At 39.7% G+C, this 27,258-nt stretch overlaps 1 protein-coding gene across 1 annotated transcript in view; it reads right to left on the bottom strand.

Moving 5' to 3' along the window:
* Positions 1 to 27,258, bottom strand: part of LOC129179887 (GDNF family receptor alpha-2-like) — a 96,848-nt gene that overhangs the window by 52,798 nt on the left and 16,792 nt on the right. Inside the window, exon 3 of the mRNA XM_054773697.1 lies at positions 24,659 to 24,745. Within this exon, the coding sequence (XP_054629672.1) occupies positions 24,659 to 24,745 (87 nt within the window). The remainder of the gene's footprint in view (positions 1 to 24,658; positions 24,746 to 27,258) is intronic.

Genomic DNA, 27,258 nt, shown 5'->3' with positions numbered 1-27,258 from the left:
CTTTATACTGATTTCCAACATCCAATATTGTCCAGCACTTCATTACCGATACCAATATCAGCCGATACCGATATAGGCAGCAGCTCCACCCTCAAACTAATGCTGTTCAATGAACGCATTATGCCTTCTTGTATGCATTTCACAAACAAACACTGTTTGAAATAAGACAAATACTGCAATATGCCATACGAGTTATAGGAAAAGTGCCAAAACGCAAACACGTGACTTTGAGTGATTCTTCCTGATGTGCGAGATTAGATCAAAAGCAGTGAAGGAAGACACCTTACGCCCCCCGTCGCATAACCAGCGCTTTATGTCATGTTCCGCACGACAGATAAGACTTTAATTTTGGTTTTCTCTAGTTTATTTTGGTTTTCTGTTTCCTGTTTGGCATAATGTGCAGCTGCTTTGCGGCGGCTGGAAAGCACGTGCAGCGGTACCTGTTTCTCATTAGTCGTCAGCGTTACTGTTCAGGTGAAGCCGCATGACAAGCAAAGAGCAAAAGTTAACACTTTACAGTCATTGAAGATTGCTTATTTACAATCCAAAGGCCAAACTTTGAAGTAATTTCATAGTAATTCAATAACTGCTCTGTGGAGGACGGTGCAGTTTGATGAGGCCTCACTCGCGCACTGGTATCATTATCGGTAGAAAAACTGATACTGGTATCATTATCGATAGAAAAACTGATACCGATATGATCCAATATCTCATTTTTTTAGGCCAATATCGGCCAACTTGACATCCCCTACTGATTCGTTTGACGCAGTCGAAAATGACCATAAGGTTCCTTGCAGACAAATGGGAACAAGAGGACAGAGGACAGAGGACCAATAAAATTGCCATTTTCGTGCAGTGGGTTTGTTTGACCAAGTTTGACCGTTTCATTTTTCGTTTTGTTCACATTGAGGAAATCAGCCCCATCCATGACTGCACATCTTGCAGACATTTCTGTGAAGTTTTCATGATAGCTTGGCTATCACTTGACATAACAGGCAGATAGTTGTGAATGTGTTCTGAAAAGCAGTGAAAATAAACTACAACTAAATAAGGAGAAAGGAGAAGTGCCAAAATTGATATCTGTGGGGCCCCACAATTGAGACAGTGGCCCAGGCTTACAGAAAAACTACTGTTTGTCAAATAAGATTGAAACCATTTTAGTGCTATACCCTAAATGCCTACGCATGTCTGCAGGCGAGTTCAAAGAATGCTGTGGTCTACCGTGTCAACAGCTACTGTTAAGTCCAAAAGCACAAGTCAACAGCTAAAATCAGTTGATTAAAAACTTTCAAAAGAGGGCAGTTGGGCTGTGATTTTAACTCAGACTGAAATTGTTCCACAATAAGTTTTTCCACAATTGGCAGTTGGGAAGCAACCAAACATCAGGGAGGAATTCATCATTTGGACAATACTGGACCTGACAGAGTTGACATGTGGAAGGTTTATTCTTTGTTAAATCGGAGAGAGACACCGAGTGAAAACACTGAAGGACGGTATGGCATACTGATGTGGTCAAGGAGGAAGTGTCAATGGTGGAGATTTCTGTGTAAGAAAGCGGAGAGGAGGGCACAGCTTGTTTGAGTTACATGGATTTATCAGATGGTTCAACGTGTTAAGAAGCACCCGAGAGTTGTGCCTATTGTTTCACACAAGATTTGATCAAAAAGTGCTTTGTGTAGCTTTGACTGTCCTCTGATCTTCAGCTTTCTTAGTATATGTAAAAAAAAACAACCTAAGGTGGTCTTTGTTTCATTTACGCTGAGGCCGAATCTACATGCTTGTCTGAGCTCATGAGTGGTCTCCTTTGGCCATGGCTATCACAGGCTTGGCTCGTTTTTGCCCACATAGGGCCACTTGGTCCAAAACCTTGAGGCAGGTGTTATTGAAATAAGACAGCCCGTCTGGAGCATGCAATTCATCTTGACCCCAGATGAGTTCAAAGCTTCAGAAGACGCAGTCTGAGGGTTTATCGTGCAGAGATGCATGGACTACGCTGGCTGTGAGAAAATGTCACAGAAAACAGTACACGATCGGACAAATGTGTTTCAATTTCACTCAGTTGTGTCCAACTGAGTGAAATTAAAAGAGTCTATCAGCAAACATGGATATTAAAATCTTAAAAAAAAATTAAAACAATTAAAAACTGTTCATAACTCCAAGTTAAGCTTGTCACGATGTCTGTGAAGTCGTGTATACAGTCTTTATTAAACTCTGGTGGGCAGTACACCAGAACGCACAAGACCAGACTATCAAAGCTTATTACAAATTCCTTAAGCTCAAAGCTGGAAAATGAATCTGTCGGTTCCTGCCGGCAGATGAAGCTGGATTTGTGCACTGTTGCTAACCCTCTACCTCCCACTCCTCTATGTCCAAGGCGTGCTGCAAAATACGCACTGTGGAGGTAAAAAGTTCTGAAAATGAGGTAGAACCATCAGCTTGGAGCCATGTCTCTGTGAGCAATAGTCTACACGATAAAGAAAAGAAATCATTCAGGAGGAATGTTTTATTCGCTAGCAATCGAGCATTCAAAAGGCCCAGACTGAGAGTCAAATCCTCGCTACCCTGTGGGGAGCTACGGCACAGTGCCCGGAGGAATTCAAAATCCACACCGCGGCGTCTGCCCAAGCGACTGTGGAGCGGCGTCTCAAGCGGCAAATGATGCAGGCTGGGGTCCAGTCACACAGGAACAACAGGCTGGAGCCACAATAATCCAGGCATTCTCCAAGGCGCAGGGCATCCAGGAGTGAGGAAGAGTGAAATAACTCCAGAAGTAGACCTCCGGTAAGCCTTAAATCTCACTAGGAAGCCTCCATGTTTTCCACGCTTCCTAGGCTCTTTCCTTTGCGTGAAGACAGGTGAACGCAACAAGTAGGCTGGGACTGATGCCAGGTGAGGAGGGAGTTCTGATTTATGATCATTAAATTTGTGATTTAAAAGCAACGCTTGTGATCTGTTTAGATCAAGTAGTGCCTGGCGGTCATATACAATCAAACCAGAGATTTTTTGGCACACCATCTTGAACATTTGTATCTATTGTGGCTCACCACACCGGCAAAGAAAAAAGAAATCAATCAACTGATGTTGCAAAAGAGGTGAATCGATCAATAAAACCGATCACAAACTAATCGAATATGGACTGTACAATTATGACACGGATTCATATTTTTCAATCATTCAAATTTAGAGGGGTTTTGCATTTGCAAGAAGTGTCATCTTCTTACAAACGACCCGATCTACCGAAATAAGAATCTAAAAACGCTACACTTATGGGACCATAACGTTATTTTATTTGTTCTATTACAACAGGAAGTGCTGAAAAAAAGACAAGGTTCTGGAGGAAGTCATAGCTACTTGACAGCTTTGTTACAAAAAAAAAAAATAAAACTAAACTTCTATACTGTACATATTTTGTGTAGGACGTTCAATGTAGACGACTTCTGCCATTTGGTCTGTCTGACCAGCCATTCAACAGATTTGTGTGCAGGTACAGTAAATTGTATTTGGGAGCAGATTGTACAACAGTGTGGCATGCTGTAAAGTGGTGTTCAGTGTTAATAAACACATGTGAATTGCCGTCAATTTACGTGATTGCATCCGTTGATGTAAATAAAGTTGTGTGAGCACATACAGCAGCCATTGTTTGTGCGTTCTTGGATATAACAATGTTGTCAAGTTGTTGCTGATGTGGATCAAGTCACGTTAAGTCAGTGGTTCTCAATTATTTTCTGTCATGCCCCCACTGGGGGACAGAAATGTTTTGGCGCCCACCCAATCTGAACTAAACTGATAGTATCTGTTTATTTATCCGTGCTGTACAGACTGAACTCGAAACTGAAACCAGCGAAATGCAACAAAATGGAGAGCATGCTGAGTACGCGAAATTCATACATGTTGGCAGGTTTGCACTGCCCTCTCACTGTCCCCCGACAGTTCATCGCGACCCCCCAGGGGGACCCACCCCACTATTTAAGAAGCACTGCGTTAAGTCAAGTGCGGATTCCCTCCTCTACCTTCCTCCCTTTCCGCTCCTCACCTTGCCGTCAACAAGAGTCCTCAATGAAGGTAAAAGTGATGTTTTATATTCATGTATCCATTTTAATCATCATTTAGAATTATTTCCCAATGTCTTCTGCATGCAAAACTCAAAATATTCTCTAAAATACCGACCGCTCTCAGGCTCTACAACACCTGCACCACCTGAACCATGTCGTAGTCACTGTTGTCACGATCTATGTGTTAGCCTGCGTGACAGTTTAGTGTGTTTACACTTTTATGCCTTAGTTCCTGTTCTATGCTCTTATTTTGGTAGTACTTCCTGTTTTGCCTGGTGTGTGTCCGCCTGCTTTGCTTTCTTCTTTGTCTTGCACCTGTTGCTAATTTGAGTTGTCCTATTTAGTTCAGGTGCGTGCATCTTTCTGTGTTGTTGCATTTCGTTCTTTCGTTCGTTTGTGTCGGTGTCTGTGTAAGCCTGACACGCTACTGCAAAGCGTTCTTTATCGAGTTCCTGCCGCTGCGCTGCAGCCATCATTAAAGATACGTTTTTCCTGCAACGAGTGCCTGCTTTCTGCATACTGGGGTCATCGCCACTATGCCAAGAACAAGACGTGACAACTGTGTCACTATGCATTCTTTACTTGCACATCTTGCTTGCTGTGTAACAAGTGAATTTCCCTGCTGCGGGATAAATAAAGTACAATACAATACATACATAAAAAATGAAAGGAAGAATGAAAAATGAACATTTTCGGTGTCATTATACATTATATCCTATGGGAGAAATTGCTCTGGTTTACTTGCGATTTGGTTTTCGTTTGACCTTTTGGAACTGATTCATAACAAAAACCGAGGTTCCTCTGTACATTCTATCTGCAATTTGATGTTTTGTTCACCCACTTTTTCCCCAAAGTGTATGTTCTTTTCCTTCCCAAGTAATTGCTTTCCGTCAGCCTAATTTGAATTCTGCATTTCATATATCATCCCTTACTCAAGGGACGCAGAGCTGCAGAGGGGGGGGGGGTTCATCCCAGGTTAGGAAAGAGGCTCTTGGCTCTGCGTATGTTCTCAGTAATTAGGAAGGGTGCCAAAGTTTGGATTTAATATGGCCCTGGGTGAGTGTGCAAGAGCTTGTTAGGGAAGTCTTTAGTCCGGACCCTGAGGAGCATGTCAAGCATCGCTGTGTCAAAGGCCTCATCAGTCATTAACGCTGTGCTCGCCTTCGCAGCGGGGTCTGCACAAGGCGGAAAGATGGTCTACAACATCATCTCCCCTAAGCCTCAGATGGCAAATTATTTAAAGACGTCATCAGAGGAAGAGTTCAAGAAGCGTCGTCCTCCTCGACGCGACCAGCTGAACTTTACCTCTGAGTTGGAAATGATTGCTGTGAAAGCAGCCTGGGTGAGCGTCATCTGATGAGAACATTTCGCTGTGTGAAGTATGAATGTAAATGTGTGTGGAACAGCCGGGGCAGAATGAGAAAGGGGATTTCAATTCGTTGTAAAGCACTCTTCTAAATACTCAAGTTGTTTGCTGTATGAGCATCTGCGGTCTGTGCTTCTGTTTCCTTTAACCTTACCGAAAGTTGACGGTTCCCAGTTTAGATGTAAAAATCTAAAAATAGTACCCATCTTGCTTGCTCGAATTAATGTGTTCCTATCGCTTCATTGTTTTTATGACCGGGATAACCCGCAACACAACAGTCTGATAACAATAATCGTCAATAAATGAAACAGAGCCAATAGAGGTAAAGCATTTCTTCCTGTCACACACACCAACGACCTGCAGAAAGGCAGCCACAACACGGAGTCTTGTTTGAAAAAAAGTGTCTCAAAGGTTTGGAGCTCTCAAACAACTGTCCAGCAGCTCAGACATATGATATTATTTTTTATTGCAATCTATCAGTTTTAATTGATTTTAAAAACATGATTAAACATATATGTCTTAAAAATATTTTTCCAAAAACGTGCAATACGGTGGTAGCTGATCCAGGAATGGTATTTGTGCTATTCATCTGCCACCACACAAGAACTTTGCGTTTTTTTGGTTGCTCAATACAACAAAAGTGGTCGAGAGTTAAGATAAAATGTTGGTCAATTGTTAACAACGGTCGGTTGTGTCACAGCTTCATTTTGGACTGTGATGTTGAAATGTGAAAATAAATTCATCTTTATTTAGATGCCAATAAAGATGCTCCGATTTATTTTTCCTTTGAAATGTGCGAACCTTCTTCAAAGTTGGAAATCATTTTTCAGCATTCACACATGACCAAATACTACAACAAAAAAACAATACATGTTTTCAAAAAAGATCTACTATTTATGCTATTCAATTAATTAATTAAATGCATTTAAATGTGTAATTTTTTTTATGATTCATTATTATCGTAGTGAAGGCTGCGTTTTTATACAGCTCTTCGGTTATTATATTCAACTATTTCTTATGTCGTTAAGCTGCTTCAGCTAAGAGCTCTAACAATGTGTGTGTGCGTGTGTGTGTCAGGTCTAACACTAACTAACACAACAAATTGTGCAAAGAAGGAACACAAACAAACTGACGGGACAAGTCGCCACTTCAAACATGCTGATTATTTTCCCCCCCAAAAAAAGGTTTTGCTTAAGTAAGCTTCAAAAAGCAAAGGCTGACACCACGATCCACACATAATAACGAAGCATATAAATACACACAAGCTGTACAGTATGCAAAGCAAATCATGCGCGGCCAAACCCATGCAGAGATACCCTCACAGCCCTAATGACTAGAAAGCCACGTTAGCTGCATGTATAAAAAGACCTAAGTAATGGTAATTGTTGGGAGGACAATGTGGAAATGTCAAACACTTCAACAGCCTGCCGCACATGGCCGTTACACTGCTCCTTTTTTCTTTCTTCCACCAGCAGTGGAAAGCTCTCGGAGTTTAATTGGATAGGAGGCACACTGAGCGGCGATGAGAAGCTTACTGGCGAGCGTTAGTAGCTCCGACTAAAAGATGTTCAACTTAATTCCTGGAGCAACCCTGGTATTCACCATTCTAAGCTGCCCTCTGCTCCTAATAAAGTTAATTAGCTCAGCGCTGGGTCAAAAGACCACAGTGCATTTCATTCACAGCATATTAACAATTACACTTAATGATGTTCCATGCATGCTGTATGTAACGTGGGGTTCATTTGTGCTTTGATGAGGTCATAGGGCAACATGGGGGATGGAGTCCTGATTTAAAGGAGGCTATTGACTATGCTACAGACCTTTCTATTATGACCAAGTAAAGGGTAGTTCTGAACTGACATGTGTTTATGATAATAAACTATGGTGTTATGATACTAAACTGGATTATCCAGTGAGTAATTAAATTTCGTAAAAAAGATTACCAGTGACATTAGTTAGCTACAAGCCAAATGTGTCTGGCAGACTTTTGAAGATACAATCCACTCCATTCCATCCATCTTCTATGCCGCTTGTCCTCTCAAGGGTTGCGGGGGTATGCTGGAGCCTATGCCAGCTGACTATGTGTGAACAGTGCAGGTTGAAAAAGCTTCTATTCATCTGTACATATCACAACGGAAAGTATTTTATCTGCACTCTTCAGTTTTAGTTCTTTTTTTTTTGTTTGTTTTATGGAATGATTATAATTAAGTGATTTTACCCTCCTTTTCTGTAAAGCACTTTGAATTACCTTGTGTACGAATTGTGCTCTATAAATAAGCTCGCCTTGCCTTACACTTTATAATCCAAACACAAGTTGTGATTAATAATGTTGAGTCATGTGCATTAAAAACTGGCTACTGACTGCCAGACAAATCAAGTAGAACAAAGACGCCCTGATGTCCACACTTTTATCCAAGATGTTAATGTGTGTTTCCTAACCAACACCACACCCCTCCACATGGGACGTGATTAGCATTTTTTGTGTCAAACTGCTAAAGCAAACCACAGAAACACACAAAACCTTATTTCCATAACATATGGGACTTGCACAAAAGTCACCTACAAAGGTTTTCTGCCTTTTCGTTGCATGACGTCTACTACTCTGTAGCGTCATCGTGGTCCAGCCGTTCAGCACCAGGCTGCATGCGTTGTCCACACCGACTCGACTCCACCAAGCACGAAGCTAACCAACCGAACTTGCCGAGGCAGGTGTGATGTTATTTGCAGCCTTTCACTAACCCGCAAAAATGATACAAATGCATCAAAAAAAAGAAGCGGCGCCACAGTCGGAAACGAAGATGATTCATATTCTAAGGTAACTAAACTCGGTGGGGCGAGGAGCTGTCTGCCAACGCCACACGTAGGACTGTAAATAAGACAAATGTTCCTTCCTATTGTACTCGCGTTTTGACTTCTTATATGGATTGTGTGGCATCAAGGAAATCAGGGAAGTATGTTCAATTCTCTTTCACAGCTTCAAATTCTATTAGCAGCATATTCCCCGTGAGACCAGGACATATGAATAGTGAATACTTGGGATCATGGGTGTCCTATATACAGTATATAAAAGTCTTTGCTTGAAAAAGAGTTGAAGGCTAATGCTCTCCACGTTAAAGCAGCTTTTACATGAAGACCACCATTAAATCCAACAGTACACGAGCAGATGCAAATGTTGAGGAGGAGTGCTTCAACCACCACAAATTTTGAAAGTTGTATACAGTATAAAAGTCTGCCTTTACAACGATAATGGTCATTTTTGATTGACAGTGTGAGAGAGCTATTCAGTTCAGTTCAGTTCCGTGCAGTTCTCCACCACCGCAAACTACGACCACATATTATAGTCTTATCTTGAATAAAGCACGAATACAGCCGCAGGCAATATATGCAAAGACAGCTGAATGCATCCTGTGACACTGGTTGACGTCTAATTTGCTCTCAAACATATTCCAATAGGAAAAAGTGAATTCCTTTATTCCACACTCAAACTGTCATTAAACAATTTTTAACTGCACAAGTGATATTTTATATATATATGGATAAATATATATAAGAAACATTCTTAACTTTTATAACTGTGTAAAAGAAGTTAAACTGTGTATAGTAACACTAAAATAAAGTACAAGTAAACTACTCACCTGTTGATGTCTGATCAACACAACGGAACGCAAACAGGAGGGTGTTTGCACAGCGATACTGTCACCTACGTAGTAGTGTTTTACAGGCATTGCTAGTGGTATGAGTGACGTGTGGTTGGTACGTCGGTGCATATAGTTTTAGTAATCGGAAACAACCAACTGATTATGTACATGGAAAAAAATACTAGGGCTGTCAAAAAGGACGCTTTAACATCGGTAACAGTTTTTTGTGTAAATGCATCATGGCAAGCCACACCTTTGTTATGACGGCAGACGGAGGCAAGTTGGCGTCCCCACAGAGTCGCACAGAGTCTGACCCTCTTTAATAACTTTATTCTGACCCTAACACATTAACAGCAGTGCAATTCCAACACCAAATATGTACATGTTCAACTCACAAATACCTCTCTCGTCTGTTCATCCTCGGAACGACTCTTTCTTAGTCTCGAGGTGCATTCATGGACCGTCTGAACTCTGAACATCACAACAATATCTTTATTGTTGTGTGGTCTAAATAAATGGAAAGACAAAGAGAAACAGGAAGTGGCTGCTATTATCAGCATTCAAGTGTGCTCGGAAATCCCAGAAAATACACTCAAAACGTGAATTTAACATAAAGTACGTGGTGTCTTGGACCGCACCCCCCACCCCATTGCTCAAAATAACGATGATTAAAGTGAGATTGAAATTGTTCTGCTATATTAAAGAGACTAGTGTTAGACAAATAGATTTTCAGACGTGTGGTATCTTTTAGCTTGATTTACATTTTCAGTTCATTTGGAGCACAAATATATATAATCCTGTCATGCCATATAGCTTTCTGTTAATAAAATACAGAAAAAATGGGAATATTTCAGCCATATTTGTGCATGATGACTAATCATGATTAAGGCGGCAACTTTGATTAATATGATGAAACACTGTAATCATTTGACAGCCCTAAAAATTACATGTTTTTGTTGCAGTACAAAGAGTATTGCTGCTTTGAGACCGACATTTCACACATATTCTCTTCTGTTGCAAGATCCTTCACTTCTGTCATAGGACTGGTCATCAATTAGGTGACACCAGTGCCTGTGAAATGATGATGGGAGATTAAGTTGTCACATTTCTTTCTCTCAATCACTGGCACACACCCTGGTAGTCTCTGCCACGGGTCACTGAATGGAAACACATGAAGCTTTTAGTGCAGGGGTGTCCAAAGTGCAGCTGTGGGGACATTTGTTTTTTCATTGGCCTGCGGCACAGTCAAAAAATAGAATTTAACAGGGAAACTAAAGACACAAAACGATCAAAAATGTAAAAATCTGCAGTCATTTTACGACAATTAAGTCAAAATATTAAGAAAAAAGTTATGTAATGAGAAAAAGTCATAATTTGAATTTTGTAATACCATAAGGACTAATAATAATGGTTAAAAAGTGGCTGTACTTATATGAGAGTACAGTCGAAATATTAAAAGAAAAAATAATGTCATTTTAGTAGCATAGACTTGAAATTTTAAAGAAAAAATAAGTAAAAATCATTTTCCCCAATAAATAAATAAATAAATAAATAAATAAAATAAATAAAAAGTCAAAGTCAATATTATAAGAAACAAACAAATCAGAATAAAGTTGTCATTTTTTGAAAATTACGTTGGGAAAACATAATATTATGGGAATAAAGTCAAAATATTATGGGAATATAATCATAACATTACAAAAAGAACATTTAGGAAGATTATTTAAGAAGAAAGTTTCATTAATTTGGAAAATACACAAAAACAGCTAAAAGGGGGGAAAAAAGAGCAAAGACTGAAGTTCATACTAACAATACGCCTTTTCACCTGTATCACAAAGCTGAGGTGCAATTTTTTTCTTGAAATATATATAACTACTTAGCATATCTACTGTATATAGTATGTGTTGCTTTACAAAATATCAAAGTGGCCCTTTCATCCTTTCATTTTAACATCCCTGCTTTAGTGCATGTTTTCCATTTTGCTGAAACATTCTACACAGAGTTTTCAAGGTACTGCACAAAGCGCTTATGAAAAAAAAATGCTGATGAAAGAGCTGCCAGAGTGGTCGCTGTCATTTTGTCTGTCTACAATTAATCAATTAAGAAACTAATTGCAGGCAATTAGTCTTTCCGCTTTTCAGCACAAGCTGTAATCTTCATATGCGTGTTTATCATGTGTCGGTCAGTTTTTACCAAATTCAAGAGTACATGTAATGCATTTTGTTTTTACAGCACCCCTAACTTCTTCTTAAAGTTTTACGCCAGTTAAGAATTATCATCAGTTTCGATGTGGCACTTGCAATGTTGTTTAGATCATCAAGATGATCATATATTAAAATATGAGTAAAATTCTGCACGCTACATTCCTCCATGCTCTTCCACTTCCACATTGCTGTGGAGTGGGTTTTTACATGCAAAAATCCATGCCGAGCGCTTATCAAATGCACGTCTGCCACCTTGTGGCCGTTTTTATGTCTTAAAACTGCTCTAAGAGTGACATCTTTTATTGTGCAATTGTGTCATCGCTTCATTTTGCCTCACGCAAAAACACGTAAAAGATGTATAAATATGTCTTTGGGCGTTTGGGTTTATAAAAACGTATAAATACATCTTTGGTATTGAATGAGTTAATAAAGGTCTTATAGTGGTGACAGTTTGACCCAGATTATTTATATTTATATTATCATTTCCAATGGGAGTATTTCTTTGAAAAACGATTAAATCAGAAATCAGACAGGAAATCAGGAATGGGTTATGTTCAACCTTTTTTCAGGTGGTCCTCGGCTTACAAACGAGTTCCGTTCCTAGACCGTGACAGTGGCCTGGTCCGTGAAGTTGAGTTTCAGTGCAAGTAAGAATTTAGAACTACATTATACCAAACTAAATTATACCTACACTATACCTAACTAAATTATACCTACCCAACCATACCATAACTCCTAAGTCGCTCACAGTGTACACACAACACATGAAATACATATAAAATACAATAATACAAAGATTAAATACACACATTTAATGAAACAGTAATAAAAAGACAACAACTCCTTACTTTTATCCCTGTGGCCTTACTACCTTCTTAAAATATTGTCCCAAGCTAGTCTGAATAACCTGTTCTCCTCACAGATGTCACTGTAACAGCTCACAGAATCCATGACCCCTCGAGCATTCATTTATAATCTTTATTCTTCTTTTCTATTCCTCTGTGATGGGTGTGACAGTCGAGCAGTTGAAACCAAAAGAGCGGCCAATATTTCTGGGCTTTTCTCCTCTCTGAGCTTTTTATGGTGTTTATTTTCACTTTTATGATGATGGCTTTCCTTTTCTTTGATGCACTGCCGCTTGGGAGACATAATGAATGGTAAAAAGTTAACTAATAAGCGCTAGCACCGCTGGCGTGTTGCCGTGCGTCTTCCTCAGTGTGGCTGAGCAGGTACGGACTGTCTTATTCCACCCAGCACAAGGCAGACCCGCATTGTTGTGCTGAACACCACGCGGAGCCTTCATGCTGTATCTGGTTCTCGAGGAAGTCTCGTGTTTATGGGCCAAATTAATTCATTTATGGGAGCACATTCGTAACCACAAAAAGTCCTAGCAGGGAACGCCGTAACCCGAGGACCACCTGTACATGATTGCGCCTCATCTTTCCCTCATTCCATCATTCTTTCTAACATGAAGCCCAGCCAGTCAGCTAACATGTTGTGTTGTCATGGGAATCGTGGAAAAGTAAAGCGGACTTAAACAACATGAGCACCACTACAACTGCAGGAGCTTTGTGAGTATGCACAAACCCTTGCAGTGACCCAATCCAAGGTACTGAAGCGTTCTGCTCACACATGAAAGACAGGCTGTGCTTAATGCGCTATATTTTGCAACAAAAATAGTAGGGGGTAGGGTTTATTATTCTTTACGCCACATTATTTTTGTACAAGATCCTTCTAATTTAGGAGTAATGGCTATGTGAACAAGATTAGTTGCGCATGTGAGCGACATGAATATAAGAATGTAACGTGTCATGTGTTTTTTTTTTTTTTTTCCGATTTAGGACAGTAAAAATAATGTGCATGATGCGCACATGCAAAATAGTGTACGCTGGTGTCAGGTATCGTCAAATCAAACGGTGCTCATAAAAATAAAGTGCATTCATTTAGGTCAAGAAAAAAATAACGTCCCTGGATAGAATTTTGCGTTAATTAGTTAATATTGTGTGAAGCCAGGAGGTCAGTTGATGACATTTTAGCTTGGCATAATTGGGAGTTCAGTTGTATTTACGGAAAACGAAGTAGAGCGGAGTAAAGCGAATGCGGTCGCTTCAGTTTAGACAGACCCAGCTTTGACGAGGCACGGATTCATTAACATATAATCGTGTTTCTCATAAGACAGTATAATGGGATTGTCTGCGAATGCAACGCAACTCTGTACAGTAGGTGGCAGTATGCATTGTAAATACTCTTTTTAACATACCTCATACACACCTGGGTCCTCATTTGTAAAACTGCAAAGACTCCTGGTGTCATCGCACTACTTTTCCCAGTCAGTTATAAACAGTCACTGCTAATTGCTCATCAATATGGTGATGCCTGTAAAGATCGCGTGTTGGACTGTCAGTGAGGGAAAGATGAATACGGCAATTCATATTTTTTAGTCTTCAGGCTTAGGAAAATATATTTTCACTGTGTTGGCTCCCTCTTTAGGTGTGCAAAGTAGGCTAAAATACGCATCTACCGACCTATGCCATTCAATTAAAAATATAGAAAAATAAACAATACTTAATTAATTCGACCCACATTGTAACTGCATGCAAACAACATAACTAAGTTAAATACGAGGGGTGTCCCGATCTGATATTGATATCGGACCAACCAAAAATGTATCGGATCATATCGGACTGCATCTAAAATCTCCGATATTGACAGTCCAATACAAGTGGTCCATTCCAGGCTCCGCACCAGCACTTCTATCCAGCAGCAGCACTTCTATTCAGCATGCAGAACCCACATGACCACAACAGCGTGAAAGCGTGTTTAGCAAGGAGTAGGAGTGATGGAACAACATGGCTTCCTGAAACATCCACCGCTGTTTGACATGTTTTCAAAACGTGAGAAACTCCCACAGGACGGCAAAAACTCATTGGCTGTAACTGTAAAGATCCAGCCCCTGTTGGCGGTGAGTAGTGTAAGGTTTAAACTATACACCATACAACTATATACCAGATGCACCAAGACGTAAATGGGTTTTTCTTATACCTACTGTTGCAGACTATTATTCTCTGTTTGAGTAATATCATTTAATCAAGCCTCTTTTAACATTCCACTCTACTAAGCAAGTAATAAAACTGTATGATCTGTGCTGATGTAAGATCGACATCGGTATCGTACGATATTCAAGACTGCAATATCAGAATCGGATCGGAAGTGAAAAAGTTGTATGAAGACACCCCCTATTAAATACATCCCTACATTTACATATTTACACTGTTTATTATTATGGGTCATATTAACTTAATGCTGGTACTTGCATGAACTTAAATATTTTAAATTAATTCAACTACATTTTTCTGCATTTATTATAAAAAATATAATGTTGAAGAACAAAATCACTTTGATAACTTCACTTTCCTCCTTGACTGAATTTCTGAGGTCTCCCCCCCACCCACCAGACATGTCTATAGAAGTTTGAAGCTGAAGGCTAACGGATATTTTCATTATCATTATCTTTTCATTTAGAAGTACATTTTGCAATGTACATGCAGTTAGCATCTTGTGATGATTTTATGTTACACATTGAAATAAACGGGCCGCATGGTGAAAATTGGCCGAGTGGTTAGCATGTTGGCCACACAGTCAGGAAGACCTGAGTTCGAATCTCCGCTTGGGCATTTCTGTGTGGAGTTTGCATGTTCTCCCCGTGTGTGCGTGGGTTTTCTCCGGGTACTCCGGTTTCCTCCCACATTCTAAAAACATGCATGTTAGGTTAATTGACGACTGTAAATTGTCCATAATGTCCATGAATGTGAGCGTGGATGACTGTTTGTCTATATGTGCCCTGCGATTCGCTGGCGACCAGTCCAGGGTGTACCCCGCCTCTCGGCCTGGGAAAGGCTCCAGCATGACCCTAGTGAGGATGGCTGGATGGGCATTGAAATAAGGAGACTCTTGAGTACTACACGAGAAAGGTAATGCTATTTTTTAGGCTTTATCATTACATATGTCCAGCTAGTTTAGAATAGTACAAATAAAAAATAACATTTCTTTTGACAGTTGAGCTAAAGGACTTTCATTTGTGCTGTGGTGATCGTTGTACTGCCAAACTGATGGATGTAGTGTCATCAAGGAGAGGTAGTATGGCAGTCACAATCAGACAGATAAAAGGGGCCTCTCCATGTATCATAACTTAAACAGTTATGATAAGTTTATAGTACTGAGCCTTTCTTGTTGCATTTACTTGGCAACTTTAGTTGGATGGGGTTTTTTTTCTTTCCTTAACAGAACATTACAGTTGAAGTCTGCCAAGAAGTAGCTATCTGCTGACTTATTGTATACCTTGGGGAGAAGTAAGAGGACATTTTTATGGAGTTCAGTGTAAGTAACTAGTATACGTATAAGTAACAATCCACAATGAGTACATACAAAGTAACTGTTTCTATACTAGATCTACAGTTAGGTGTCCAAGTAGTCATGTTCTTTTGATGCTGTCAGCATCAACACTGAAGACATGACACTCGGGACACTTGTGTACAATGCAGTGGTTGACTTATTTTGAGGGACAGTCAATTTACACTGTTATACAAGCTGTGTACTGACTGACTGACTCTGCAAAAATCATAATAGGGAAGGATATCTCAACATGCCGTGCTATTCTAACAAACTTAAATAAACCTTTAAAGTTTTTCAAAAGTTGCTCCTTGAACTTGATGGACTGAAAACCAGTGCAACAATGAGTCTCAAGGTTGTATTGTTTACATTTCGGGCTGTCAATAATACTCTAATGTGTTAACGCCCGTGATTAATCTGAAAACTTTAACACATTAAAAAATGTGTTATTACATCACTAAGCTTGGCCACAACGTCACCCCGTAGTCTTCCTGAGCGGAGTGTTTACGTTCCTCGAGTTGAAAGACAGGGCAAATGCAGCCAGCAGCCATGAATGAGGACAAAAACCCAGGTCTGCTTCATGGGAAATTTCAGTTTAAGAAGAAAGTCTGGATAAAATCAAAGCTGTGTGTACATATTGTGATGAGGAATTGTCTTTTCATCCAGGCACGAGTCTGAAGTACCACCTTCGGGCAAAGCGTATCTTTGCTAACGTTAGCAAGGATGCTAACAACGTGGGATCAAAGCCGTGGTCATACACTGGCACCAGGCCCGGACTTAGCAACAAAAAGACAACAATTATGTTAAATAATGCAGTTGCTGAATGATTTGCTAGAGACCCATCAACATAGTTGAAGACGAAAGGCTCCACGACCTCATACAGATAGCCACAGGTGGCCCATGAACTCGAACACCTTCTGTCGTCACAAGAATTCACAAACTGTATGAATAGGCAACAAAGTTGGACCAGCTGGCCAGAGCTACATTTGTTGCACTGAGAGGAGACCACTGGACAGCAGTGAGCAACCATAACTACCTCGAGGTAACAGCACTTCTGATCGATGATAGTTGGCGGCTGCACTCATTTGCCCTTGGTGTAGTGAAATCAGAGGAACGACATTTCCCCGAAGCATGCGCTCGTCAGTTTGTGGGGGATAATAGACAAGGTTACCACTGTGGGGACAGATAGTGCTGGAAATATGGTGGCAGCAGCCAGGAGTCTACCGTACGAGCACTTGCCTTGTGCTGCGCACATGCATTGCTCAGCAAATAAAGACATTGTATTGTCTTTATTTGTATAGCTTTTCAAGTTTTAAAATGCTGGTTTGTTAAATATTTCTTTATTCAAACACCATACACGTACATCTCAAAACAAAATTCAAGCCAGCTGTAGTACTTCAATAGATTAAAGTCTACTTAATTAACTCCAAGGTAAATGTGTGATTAATCATTGTTAATCACAGAGTAGACATGTGATTAACTTGATTACATTTTTTAAATCTGTTGACAGTACTATTTAAAATGTTACTCAATTTCGGTGCTTTTTCCAACTAAGCACCTGCAAAACTGCTATTTTTCACGTACATTTTTGATGTCATGTACAATTTATAGACAGATGTAGATGTTTATTACATTTGACACTTGCTTTATCATACAAAAGGATCATGGTTCCAGCTGTGTTGATACAGAATATTATTTATTCAAATAAAAAACGGTAGAAAAGCTAATTGGCTTTGCTGTGGCTGCAGTTTGATTAACATTTGATTAACTTAATTTATAAACTCATGTCCATTTCAAAATAAATGGCAATAGCTGTGCCATTTAAGTACATGTTACTTCAAAAATCATTTCAATAATGTAGAAAAGTAATTGGATCAACTTAATTTTTAAGCGCAAGAAACTTGAAAAAAGTGATTGAAATGTTCAAATATTATGTCCATGCAAGTTAAAATTCCTGTTGCCTAAACAGAAAAAGATCATTCTTCCAACTCAATTTATTTTGTTTGTTGTTGTCATTACTTAAAAATATTGAACGCAAATCGTTAATTTTTTCCGTTGAGGCAATGTATTATTTTTTTTGCGTGTATGCTCTAACAGATAAATATGATGTACAATATAGAGGAAGGCTTATAAGCCTACATTGTGAAATATATGTGGTGATTATGGTTGCCAAGTGACATCTTCTTGGCAGAGCCGACCGACCCAATTGCTTTCTTCACCACTGCCATCATGATGAATTCTGTGTTTGCCTTTTTCTCTTTGAGTGAATGTTTTTCATACTATTTAACTCGGACATGAATTTAATTCGATGAACGTTTTGAAGTTACACGAATACATGGGAAACTAATTGTTCAATTTCCTTGTGCGGTAAATTGATCTTTCTGCCGCAACCAGGGCCAGGATCGACACCCACGCCCTCTGCTTCATAAGACAGATGCATATACCACTACGCTAACGGAGCTTGACAGAAAAATGATTCCCCTCAATACCGCAATACAAACATTTTGTATAAGCTCCACGCATGGGTGAAAGTGCGTAGGAATATGCACGCTTTTCCGCATTTTTTATATAAATACCAACGTTTGCGGTGATAGATGCGTATGCACATTTCACCTCTGGGGACGGAACCTTCTTGTACGCAGCAACCTTAAAAAAGAGGCCCCGGTCTGCCAGAGAATAAAACAATGTAGCAAGAGGGATCCGAGACAAAGGTAAGTAATGTCATCATAAAAACCTTTCGGTACAAATATGTGGGCAAACAAGTGATGGTCCGAATAGCTCTTATGATTTATAACTTATATGTTATATTAAACTCTCTCCATATTGAGGTAGCTGGAAGCTCAACGTGTGCTTAGACTAGGGGTCACCAACGTGGAGTCCACGGGCACCACGACCACTTGAGGTGTCCGCGAGTCACTCAGTCATTCAGTTTCTCAGTTCACTCTGAATACAAAATACAGCTGGACAAAAAATATTTGTTGATGTTTAAATACAAAATGTGAGTTGTGGATACCAACATGCTGTTAATGCTCTGGTAAAGCAAGCATGTTCCGTTTGCTTGGGTTGAAATAGGCTATAAAAAATAGGAAAATAAATGTTACAACAATGAGTAGCTCTCGGCCATTTGCGTTTTTGCTCTCACAAGAAAAAGGTTGGAGACCTCTGGCATAGACATTAACTCACACTGGTTGTTGTGTTAGCCAACTACTTCAGGCGTGTTCAGCTGCTGTCGCTAAACTACATGAGCCGGTTCCGCTCATAAATAATTAACGCCCATTAGTAATGAACTAAAAAAAAGTATTCCAAAACGGTGCAGATGTGTAAGAAACACACCGATGAGTGAACAGACATCTACCAGTGTGACCATTAATTTGCAGGCTTCAACTAGTGCCACAGCTGTGGCAGCTGAGCGGGCCAGGAAAGAAGGATAGCAGCAGGCAATCGGGGAAAAGTAGGACATGAGGAGGACAGCGGCAAACATGCTGTAGAGACTGCTCGGCAGAAGCAAACATCAAGCAGATCAGATATCTCAGGAATAAATCATTTTTGTGAGGAGCACAACAATCTTTTTGCAATTTTGAAAAGCAGTTTTGACATTTCTTTTTTTCAGTAAATCCTGAGGAGAAAACAGACCTCCGCAATCACTTGCAAGAAGAACACCTGGCTGCCTGCTTGTAAATCTCCATAAACTGACCTGACCCTGATGAGTTCCCTTATTATAAGGCTTTAAAATATTTTTTAGGAAGGCCTGCAAGATCCAATGTCCAGAGAAAGGGTGCAAACTTGCAGGAAATATTTTTTTATACCATGTATAAAATGATTTAATGTATACAATATGTAATATAAGTATAATGTTATCTTCAAACTGTTAAAATATTATACAGATGTACCTCGATTAGTGTCCGCCTCGGTTAACGTGTCCATGTAGAAAATTTATGCCACAATTTGTCCTCGGTTGTAGCATATAAAATGGCGTGCGCCTTGTTGTGTTATTAAGACCCTGCATGACCCTGCACGAGTCCAAACTGTGTTCTTAATGGATTCGATGTTAGCATCGAATAGCCAATCGCAGGGCAGTGACTCATACATGTTATCACAAAACACGTTTTTTTACAATTATAGTTTTACATGCATAAAACATTTCTAAATGCATATAAACGACGAACGGGATAGGGATACATGAACATTCAAGGTTATTTTTACCTTCACTGAAGACCTGACTTTTCCCAAAGATACAATGTTGCAGCGAGATCAACAACCACAACCATCTTCCTGTTTTTCCATGAGTTATTTATTTAATTTGTCAAGAATCACGTCTTGTCAGAAGGTAAAAGTAACCTTTAATGTTCATTTATCGTTCATTCATCATTTATATGTATTTATATGCATTTCAAATTGTTTTTTTGCACGTGAAACTATAATTGTAAAACTATATCGTGTTTTGTGTTACCATTACCATTTTTGGCTTTCTGGAACAGATTAATAGGATTTACATTATTTCTTATGGGAAAAATATATTTGGTTAACATCCATTTCGGTTGGAGTCGGGCCTTCTGAGGAAGAACAAATTAATGACGCTAACCAAGTACATCAAACGCCTCATTTTTTTTGGCATTCATGTTTTTTACTCTTTTTACTTTTTGTCACTACCACGGCATTCTTCCTCCCTACAGCATCCATTACAATTACATGTGTCATGGCAAATTATGCAAATTAAATGATGACATCACATATCCACCCCAAACCATCTTCTTCTATGCCACTTATCCTCATGGTATGCTGGAGCCTATCCCAGCTGACTTCGGGCGAGTGGGTCGCCAGCCAATCACAGGGCACATATAGACAAACAACCATTCACACTCACATTCATACCTATGGACAATTTAGAGTCTCCAATTAACCTAACATGCATGTTTTTGGAATGTGGGAGGAAACCGGAGTACCCGGAGAAAACCCACACACGCACGGGGAGAACATGCAAACTCCACACAGAGATGCCCAACGGAGATTCAAACCCAGACTGTTTGGCCAACACGCTAACCACTAGGCCAACGTGCGGCCCCCAACCCAAACCCACCACCGCAAATAGATTGCAAACCTGAGAGACACACTGTGTAATAAGCAAATTCTAAATGATTGTATGACAAAATCTTTAGGCAGTCCCATTTGCAGGTTTTTAAATCATCAATTTGTCTGTGTATTCATGTGTGCATAACAGAGCTCAGCTTACAGCAGACTTATTTGCACCAATTACACAGGAAGAATATCAAGTCTATGGAGGTGTTTTCTTGTTATAATTCTAAAAGCGTACAAGTGTCTAGAGATGTCAGAATTTGCAACCTATTCACATTGGTTGTGTGTTGTTTTGGCATTGCAGTCTTCAAGATGAATATATTACATTTCAATGCCACATGCTGACAAATAATTTTATGGCAAACTGATTTACAAGTGGCACTCCACGGCAAAAAAGTACCTCTACTGCGTATGTGGCTTGTGCTGGCGGACAGGCCTCTAGAGCGCCACCACACTGTCATCGCACCTACAGTATAACAGCACTTGATAGCGGTCTCAGCAAGGATGCATTTGCAAGTACAAACGCCGCTAAGGCAGGTCCACAGCTTGTTGCAACAATTTTACCGCTTGAGATGAAGTCATCTTTGGGCAAGTTGCTGCTAATGCAGATGAAATCACTAAGGGCGACCAGTTCCTGCAGAGCCCGCAGCTTGAAGTGAATCATTGCCTTATTGTCTGAGCGCATGCAAAATATAAGTGGCTACAACAGAGAAAAGGGGCAGGTTCAAGTAAAATAGATGACAAACACCTGAGGCACTGCCTTATATTTCTAACACAAAACAAAACTCTCCTGCATGCTTACAGCTTATCCACAAAGTGGTCACAGCATTAGGTACACCCACACGCTCTAATAAGATGAATAATTCTGTCTTTTAAATGATAATAATGTGCTTTCAGCTATTAATTTAACAGTATGTTTATTATTGTGGTTGTAGGTGTTGCAGCCAAAAAAAAGTAACCAAAATATTAAATACACTTCATAGGTCTCATTTACACGTATAAACCAGCATGGCTAATTTACTGTACCGGGCTCTCACCCAAAGTCAGCTGGGATAGGCTCCAGCATACCCCTGTGACCCTCGTGAGGGCAAGTAGCATAGAAAATGAATGAATGAATGACTGATTTTGTGCAGTTTAGTGAACATTAAAGTAATACAAATAATTACATATAGTTTTCTTTCAGGCCCGCAATCAATTACTCTGAGCCCAGAAAATATAAATAATGAGGTAAGCTGGCAGCTTAACTGATTTCTCGGAGCAAATCCAATATTTCACCTTGGGGAGAATGAAGGAAACAGCTGAATCAAAATGGATGGGTTAATGACTCCCCTGCTACATTTTAACAAACTAAGTACACTGTGGCGTGTGTTTTGTTTCTGCCAGAAATTGTCAGAATATAATTGTGCATTTGATTTAAATGAACATATGACAGCGTCTGTTCTTTGACTGGCAATCACCTGGGCAGACACCTTTTCACACATAGCTGCTGAAGCCTCTTTGTTAGTGTGTCAAAAAGGTCTACAGTGGAACCTTTAAGTCCAGATTTCTGAAAAAAAAATGCAGTTTTGATTTTTGTGCTTTTATTTTATGAACCCACCACAGAAGGGCACCTGCAATTGCAAATATGAAAAGCATGATGATAATTAATGATAATGACATTGATAATGATGATGATGAATTTAATGGAACTTACTACAATGCAAGAAAGCAGTACACACTAGACGTGCAATGGTACAGGTAACCCACGGTACGATCCAAACCTCAGTATTTAGGCTACGGTTTAGGCGTTTTTTCATACAACTTTTTTCTCCTAGAATTCTTTCTTCATTATTATTATTAAAATAATTTTTAAATGATCATTACAAAGAACTCGCTGCGAGCCAAAAATGGCCCCTGGGACGCACTTTAGATACCCCTGGTTTCCAGTGTTTATTTTTAGGAAGGTTCAAGTGCAACAGTAAGCGTTTGAATAGGGTGATGATTATTTAATTTTTCGCAAAGTTCCTTACCTGAAGTGCATCGTTAACAGCTGTAGCATGCAGCGCACTGCTTTCATCTTATACACACATTTTTGTCATGTCATACACCCATTTACGGAGGTGAAGTGTTCAAAAATAGGTGCACCGCACCTCGACTTTGGGGCCAGGAGGTGGTTTGGCAGGCATGTAGCTGGGCAGATCCGCTGGGTCTAATTCGCTTCGTGCATCACCCCCACAGATGTTGTCACAGATACTCTTCAATACATACTCTGTCCTACAGTCTGGCGCCGAATGCCTCGTCTTTTCGTGCGCTTTTAGGCAGACTGTCCCTCACTTGAAATATATACAGTGTGGGAAATGGGACGTCACATCGTGGGGGGGGCTCTTCGTCAGCCTGGACAGGCATGTGCACAAAATGTACCGCAAACCCATGGTCCATAAGGGCGGATTGTCCCCGTGCAGGGCGGCCTGAACGGTACACAGTTAAACTGTTACGTCGTTACATCCCTAGCACACATGTCTCTGGCTGCTTAGTAATGGTAAATTCTGTAAATATAAAGTGTGATGGATCTGAGAAGTGCCTACTTGGCACAAGAAGTAACCATTCATGTACATGTTCGTCACTGTTAAAGTTAATTATATTTATCATACTGACCCAAAAAATATAAGACACTCCCTATTTTTATTTTTTGTAAACAGGTTTTATACAAACCAAGTTTTCTTTAACAGTAAAATAACAATAAGTAGATTGCAATAAAAAGGATGTCATATTTCTTACCTGTTTGACATTTGTTTGATGACTGCTTCATTAATCACCATCATCTTAAAATTAGCATCATAACTTCTCCTCACACTCAAGTGGTCACTGGTGTGTGTGTGTGTGTGTGTGTGTGTGTGTGTGTGTGTGACAAGAAGAAAAGCTGAGTCGCTTGGGGGGAAGTTGTTTGACTGCGCATGTTGGTTTGCATGAATAAATCTCTAGACCCCAAATATAAAATGGTGTCCTTTTCAGACTGTATTCAAGGGACAAAATAATCGGTTCAATACATCCGACTGTTTTTCTGTTTTAAAGTAGAAAGAATTCACTTCTTTTTACACTTGACACACTAACAGTTAAAAATGTTAACCACTAATTCCAAAATAATCAATCCATACACTCATATAGCAATTCTAATCATCTTTCCTTCCTTTATTTTGTCATGCAAACATTTTAATGCAAAACCAAGTGATGCACTGCTGATTCCAAGCTAAGGGGATTATGCAAAAAAGCGGCCCTTTGTGGTACCTCCCTACAAAACGAGAAACAACCGAGAAAAAATATGCTGTCTTTAGTGTTTATAGATTGCTTTTGCCAAAAAAACAGGGGTAGAAAAGTAAGAGAACATCCCTCTGGTAATGTCTTGTCAGAAGAGGATGAAAGCAAACCATTGAATGTGCAGTTTGTAGGTACTCTACAGTGAAGTGGGCAGGCATCTCTCTCCTGTCCAACAGCGTCAACCCATGTGGCTTTGTTTACATGTAGAATCTGCATTAATTAGTGACACCATGACAGTAATAACCGTCAAGCGTTAATGAAATTATTAGATATATCTTGCCTGCAGAGCCCAAGCTGTTTAATTAGTAAAGATGAAATCCAAATAGAAGCAAAATCAATATAATGTGGTGTTGATCTCTGGATTATCTCACAAGCATACAACCCTCATATGCCACAAGACAGACCAGAAACATAAGCACTAAATAAGAAACAGGCTGACCTTGCTGGCTCTTGGTCCATTCCATGAATTTATACTATACAGACAAAACCACTTGGGCACACAAAATGAATTAATCAACCAAAAATTGGGCCCTTTGGCTCTGCCCAATAATATTTTTAGGACATTTTTTTTCTATTTTTATTATTATTATATCTATTACTTTTTTTCCTATCAGGATTCAGTTAGAGTCCAAGAGCAGTTACCTGAGGAGATGGAGGCCAAGCGGAAAGCATCCTGGTGTCGGCCGGGTGGTACTGGTTCATATGGGGATGAGTCATCCATGTCTCCACCTGAAAGGACAGAACAAGCCACATCAACTACACCATTGAAGCTTGTACAATCTTGAACAATCAGACAACTTCATACAGTAAACCGCAGTCTTTGAAAGTGCGTCTCCTTGAATTTCCTCTTATTAGTTATGTGTTAGTATGAATCCATCTGACCGAGAGGTTAGTACATTTCCCATTTTAAAAAATGCTCTTCATCTTCATGTACTTTCCTTTTAAAATGTATTTGGACCTTGTGGGGTTTGATGTAGTGCTGCCACATAAGCAGCAGCACATTTCCTTTGCTTTCTTTGCTTATAACCGAGATGCTGTTTAGAAGAACAAAACACAAAAAAAAGAATTCAAAGAATCAAATTAGCACTCCTTCTGTGTGCTTCTGTGTTGTCCCTAATCCCGCATTTAACAGTCACAGCCATTCGATGTGAATGAGACTCACCCACCAGCCAACGATGGTTTTGCATTAGAATCCCAGTTGAAAAATTAAAGCTGTGAGCAGTGATGAACTTGCACCCCCACACACAGGACATAGGACTTTTATGCATGTACTATATAAAGAGTGTGAAGCAAAACACAGCACCCAGAGCGAAGGTACTACGCAAATACATTTCTGCCTGTATAGGGCGCCACTAAAACGCTTCATAATTTAACATCACCCATTTGTCTAATATACTGTACCTTGTCTAAATTTCAATGCAATCCGATAAGTGTCCTTGGAGAAGAAGGTTAATGCATCACACTTGTGTTGCTGTAAATAATGTATGTTCCTCAGGATAGTTGAATGAAAGGCGGACAGAAAGAGACGTTTCAGTTTCAGTTTGGTCGCACCAGTATTAGGGATTTTTAGTCGGGTTTATTGTGCCTGTTGTGAAATAATTCAACCCTGCATTAAAAGCCTGTTGTTCCAATGATGAAGTCTGGCGCTGTGTCTCACCCAACATTACAGTAACATTACTGACGCCTAGTGACCAGTGTAGAGTACTGCACATCATCATCTTTGAATGCGTCTTCTGAATGCTTTATATTTGTATTGTAGTTCATTTAGCCATATTTATGCTTGAAAATGCCTAATTTAGGCCAAAAAAATGTAACATTTGCTTAAATATGCTTATGTTTTGACTAATAATTGGCCGTATTCAACCACAAATCAGCAAGAATTGATTAATTAATGTATTTTTGAAAAGCCATGGTAGAGTGAAGCTGCAAAATTCAAAGCATGTAGTGGCGAAGGACGACAATGTGGCAATGTGACAAATGGAAGAAAGTGTTCTATAGATCTCATCGGGGCGGGTCTTCATCACACACAAGAATTTTTGGTCAAAATCTGACGTTGTGGAGCCAAGTTATAAGAGATTTGTGTTTTAGAATCAATCATTCCACTTTGCCGGCATTCAACAATAGTAGACTTCCTGTTTGTTCGTATCTGTTCCATTGTTCCATTGTATTTTTTATAGACATTCCAACTGCCGCTGGAAGCCATTTGTTTTGAACTCTCCATGGCGTGCGACCAAGTGGGTTTTTGAGAAAGCGATAATGTTCTTCTTTATTTTACAGCAAAGAATTTGGTGGTTGAATATTTTAAAGTTTAAATACTTGTAAATAAACGTGTTTGCACCAGATGCAGTGCCTGCACAACTAATTAGCAGAACCAATTAGTAGATACCGAATATTTTTGTTTTCCAGCCTGTCTCCTGCGAGAACGCCTAATCAGTAAGCAGAAATGAAGACGATGATAGAATCAGCCATGTGTTGATATTTCACTAAAATGTGTCTTGTAAAAGTTGAATTTGACCATTAAAAACTGATGAAACAAAACTAAATACAGAGACACACACTGGCATGCTGTCAAATGGAATGAGAAAAAAACCACGGGGAATTTTCAATCATGTGTCCAGAGGGGAAAGAAAACACATCTTGGACTTGTGTACATCTGTAAAGTCATTGCTTTATGTGCAGCTCTCTCACCCCGTTTTCCATCAATATTGACAATCATAACAAGATAGAGAAGCTCTCTGAACACATGGAGCTACTGGCAGCAGAGCGCAGTGTGTGTGTGTGTGTGTGTGTGTGTGTGTGTGTGTGTGTGTGTAAATGTGTGTGTAAGTGTGTGTGAGGGAAGAAATGGAAGAAAATGTAATCCTCTAATCCGCAAAGTTTTGAGTGTATGCACTTTTCTTGTTTTCTCTCTTTTGTTTGCACATGGTGATCAAATTATATATCTGAGTGTAGTTGTGAATGTTGGCAGTGTGTGTCTGCCTGCTTGAGACTGGGGCCGGGGCGGCATCCCACAGTGTCTTTTAATTACACTTGCATTCTGAAGTTGTGCTGCTTTTCAAGGACTTCAAAACTACCACTTACTCTGTAAACATCTTTAAGCATCATTCCATGTCTATTTCTTTCCAGCAGTGGACACAGCTATTAAAGTAAAGAGGTAAATGATCCCCTGTGTACGCCGCAGTTCTTCTTCCAGCACATCCAAAACACACTGTACTGTAGCCAGCAATGCGAAATAAAAGCTC

Source organism: Dunckerocampus dactyliophorus, chromosome 4 (assembly GCF_027744805.1).
Source record: "Dunckerocampus dactyliophorus isolate RoL2022-P2 chromosome 4, RoL_Ddac_1.1, whole genome shotgun sequence".
Taxonomy (NCBI): Eukaryota; Metazoa; Chordata; class Actinopteri; order Syngnathiformes; family Syngnathidae; genus Dunckerocampus; species Dunckerocampus dactyliophorus.
Note: the sequence above shows the minus strand (reverse complement) of the source record. Positions and strands in the feature narration are given on the sequence as shown.